At 45.6% G+C, this 3,090-nt stretch overlaps 1 protein-coding gene across 1 annotated transcript; it reads left to right on the top strand.

Annotated features, from left to right (window-relative positions):
• Positions 1-1,268: 1,268 nt before the first annotated feature.
• LOC135596464 (uncharacterized) lies at positions 1,269-2,530 on the top strand. The gene is made up of 3 exons (XM_065088508.1): positions 1,269-1,511; positions 1,712-1,872; positions 2,206-2,530. The coding sequence occupies exons 1-3, from the start codon at positions 1,269-1,271 to the stop codon at positions 2,528-2,530; spliced, it is 729 nt and encodes a 242-aa protein (XP_064944580.1).
• The last annotated feature ends 560 nt before the right edge of the window (positions 2,531-3,090 follow it).

Below are 3,090 nucleotides of genomic sequence, written 5' to 3'. Positions count from 1 at the left end.
TAGGGACGTAAAGGAGCTTAAGAATTTCTTGTTTGACATGGAGCAATATTTTCGAGCTACAAGGTCCGATCCTAAATATTCCAAAGTTTCGATAGCAACCACATATCTGAATAGGGATACAAAACTTTAGTGGTGAACCCGTTCGGAGGATATCCAACAAGGTCAGTGTCGACCGAACACATGGGAGGACTTGAAGCAGGAGTTGAGAACTCAATTCCTACCTGAGAACATAAAGTTCAATGCAAGGAGGAAGCTGAGATAACTCCGCCAAAGCACTTCCATTCGGGACTACGTGAATAGTTTTTCGCACTGATACTGGACATACAGGATATGTCCGAAAAGGATAAGTTGTTCAGCTTTCTCGATGGCATGAAGCTGTAGGCACAATAGGAACTGTACAAAGGAATGTCACCGATGTGATCGGGGTGATTGCAACCACAGAAAGGTTCACTGACTTTGTTTCCTTAGAGGACTCAGGGAAAAAGAAACAACCTTCGGGAAATCACCCAACGAAATATTCTCGAGGGAAGGAGTCTGGGGATGAACAGAGGAAAAAGAGTTCCCACAAAAAGCCAAGTTCAAAAGGCAAGGCCTCAAAACCTGAAGGATACTTCTTATGCGAAGGATCGTACATAGTGAGGGAGTGCTCATAAAAATAAGCACTCAACATCTTAACAACTTTAATCTACCCACCAAAATCGGACGAGGGCAAGGTCGTCGCTCTTAGTTCGACTAGGTTAGAATCCAGCAACAATGATGAGGAGTTGCAAGGACCCCGAACGGGAGTAATGCGTTTGTTGAATGCTATGCGGGGTCAAGTGGGGGAGAACATGAAGGCAAAACCATAAAAAGCAAGGAGTAGCGAGCTAATGTACATGGACATCAAGCTCAATGGCCAAACAACCCGTGCAATGGTGGACACGGGCGCCACCCACAACTTTCTTGTCGATCAAGAAACAAAGCGACTTGGGCTGATCTTGGAGAAGAACTCAAGTCGGATGAAGGCAATGAACTCGGAAGCCAAGCGGATGAGGGAGTGCTCATAAAAATAAGCACTCAACGTCTTAACAACTTTAATCTACCCACCCAAATCGGACAAGGGCAAGGTCGTCGCTCTTAGTTCGACTAGGTCAGAATCCAACAACAATGATGAGGAGTTGCAAGGACCCCGAACGGGAGTAATGCGTTTGTTGAATGCTATACGGGGTCAAGTGGGGGAGAACATGAAGGCAAAACCATAAAAAGCAAGGAGTAGCGAGCTGATGTACATGGACATCAAGCTCAATGGCCAAACAACCCGTGCAATGGTGGACACGGGCGCCACCCACAACTTTCTTGTCGATCAAGAAACAAAGCGACTTGGGCTGATCTTGGAGAAGAACCCAAGTCGGATGAAGGTAGTGAACTCGGAAGCCAAGCGGATCTCCAGGCTAGCAAAGGGAGTCCCCATCAAAATTGAAACATGGAACGGGAGCATAAACATGATGGCGGTGCCATTGGATGACTTTCAAGTGATTCTCGGAATGGAGTTCATGCACGCGACGAAGTTGGTGCCAATGTCATTCCTAAACTCCTTATGTCTGATGAGAGGTGACGACCCTGTGTGGTTCCCATCTCTCAGAGAGGAACCAAGGACCCCCAATAAATATCGACATTATAACTGAAGAAAGAGGTACGAAAATGAGAATTAACCTTCGTGGATGTTATGAAGCTAGAGCCACTAGATGGGGAGGTCATTCATGAACCTGCTATATCGACGAACATTCTGAAGAAGTTCACAAACGTTATGCCACCCGAGTTGTCGAAAACTCTACCACCACGCAGAGTCGTGGATCATCATATTGAGCTGAAGCCAAGAGTGAAGCCTCCAATGTGACCACCATACCGCATGTCCCCTATAGAGTTAGTAGAGCTCAGAAAGCAGTTAGACGAATTGCTAAGCGGTGGTCTCATCTACAATTCTAAAGCATCATTCGGAGCTCTAGTTCTCTTTCAAAAGAAACAAGATGAAAGCTTCTGACTATGCGTCGACTATCGAGCCCTCAACAATGTGACGATAAAGAACAAGTATCTTATCCCGCTCATCACGGACTTGTTTGACCAACTAGGTAAAGCAAAGTATTTCTCCAAACTCGACCTTCGGTCATAGTACTGGCAAGTGCGCATTGCGGAAAGTGACGAAACAAAGACTACCTGTATGTCCAGATACGGAGCGTTTGAGTTCTTAGTGATGCCTTTCGACTTAACCAACGCTCCGGCCACATTCTGCACTCTTATGAATCAACTATTCAATGAGTATTTGGACAAGTTTGTGATCGTCCACTTGAACAACATCGTCGTCTATAGCCAAACACTCGAGGAGCATATCGAGCACCTTCAAACAACTTTCAAGGTTCTCAGAGAGAACACTTTGTTTGTGAAAAAGGAGAAGTGCTACTTTGCTCAGACGAAGATCTTATTCTTAGGGCATCGAATCGGTGATGGTTCCATTCGGATGGACAAATCAAAGGTGCAAGCTGTTGCGGAATGACAAACTCCAAAGAAGGTGTCGGAGTTAAAATCCTTCCTTGGTTTCGTCAACTACTATCGACGCTTCATAGTTGGGTATTTGAAGCGTGCAGCTCCACTAACGGAGTTGCTGAAGGAGTAGCCTTGGAGATGGTCTGACAAATATGAAGCGACATTCCAAGATCTAAAGGTTGCTGTGTTAGAAGAACCGATGCTCAAATTGTCAGACTATGGGGAGCCCTTCGAAGTCCATACAGATGCTTCAGGCTTCGTTATTGGGAGAGTACTCATGCAGGAGGGTCACCCGATGGCCTACGAGGGCCACAAGCTCAACGAGACTGAGCGACGATATTCAGTACAAGAGAAGGAGACGATAGTGGTGGTAGGCTGCCTACAAGTTTGGCAGCACTATCTTTTCGGATTGCGATTTCTGTTGAAGACAGACAACATTACTTTGAGTTACTTCCAAACTCAAAAGAAACTCTCCCTAAAGCAAGCACGATGGTAGGACTTCCTAACCGAGTTTGATATGGCAATGAAGTATAAGCCTGAAAGAGCAAATGTCGTGGCCAATGTATTGAG

Source organism: Musa acuminata, chromosome BXJ1-11, assembly GCF_036884655.1.
Source record: "Musa acuminata AAA Group cultivar baxijiao chromosome BXJ1-11, Cavendish_Baxijiao_AAA, whole genome shotgun sequence".
In the NCBI taxonomy this organism is placed as follows: domain Eukaryota; kingdom Viridiplantae; phylum Streptophyta; class Magnoliopsida; order Zingiberales; family Musaceae; genus Musa; species Musa acuminata.
The sequence above is the reverse complement of the archived record's forward strand: the minus strand, read 5'-3'. Positions and strand labels throughout refer to the sequence as shown.

Excerpts from the sequence above, each read along its gene's own strand:
- LOC135596464 (XM_065088508.1), top strand. The coding sequence starts at position 1,269 with ATGGACATCAAGCTCAATGGCCAAACAACCCGTGCAATGGTGGACACG. Across the intron at positions 1,512-1,711 it reads TGCCATTGGATGACTTTCAA|CTAGAGCCACTAGATGGGGA; the intron begins GTGATTCTCGGA and ends GATGTTATGAAG. Across the intron at positions 1,873-2,205 it reads CCAAGAGTGAAGCCTCCAAT|ATACGGAGCGTTTGAGTTCT; the intron begins GTGACCACCATA and ends CTGTATGTCCAG.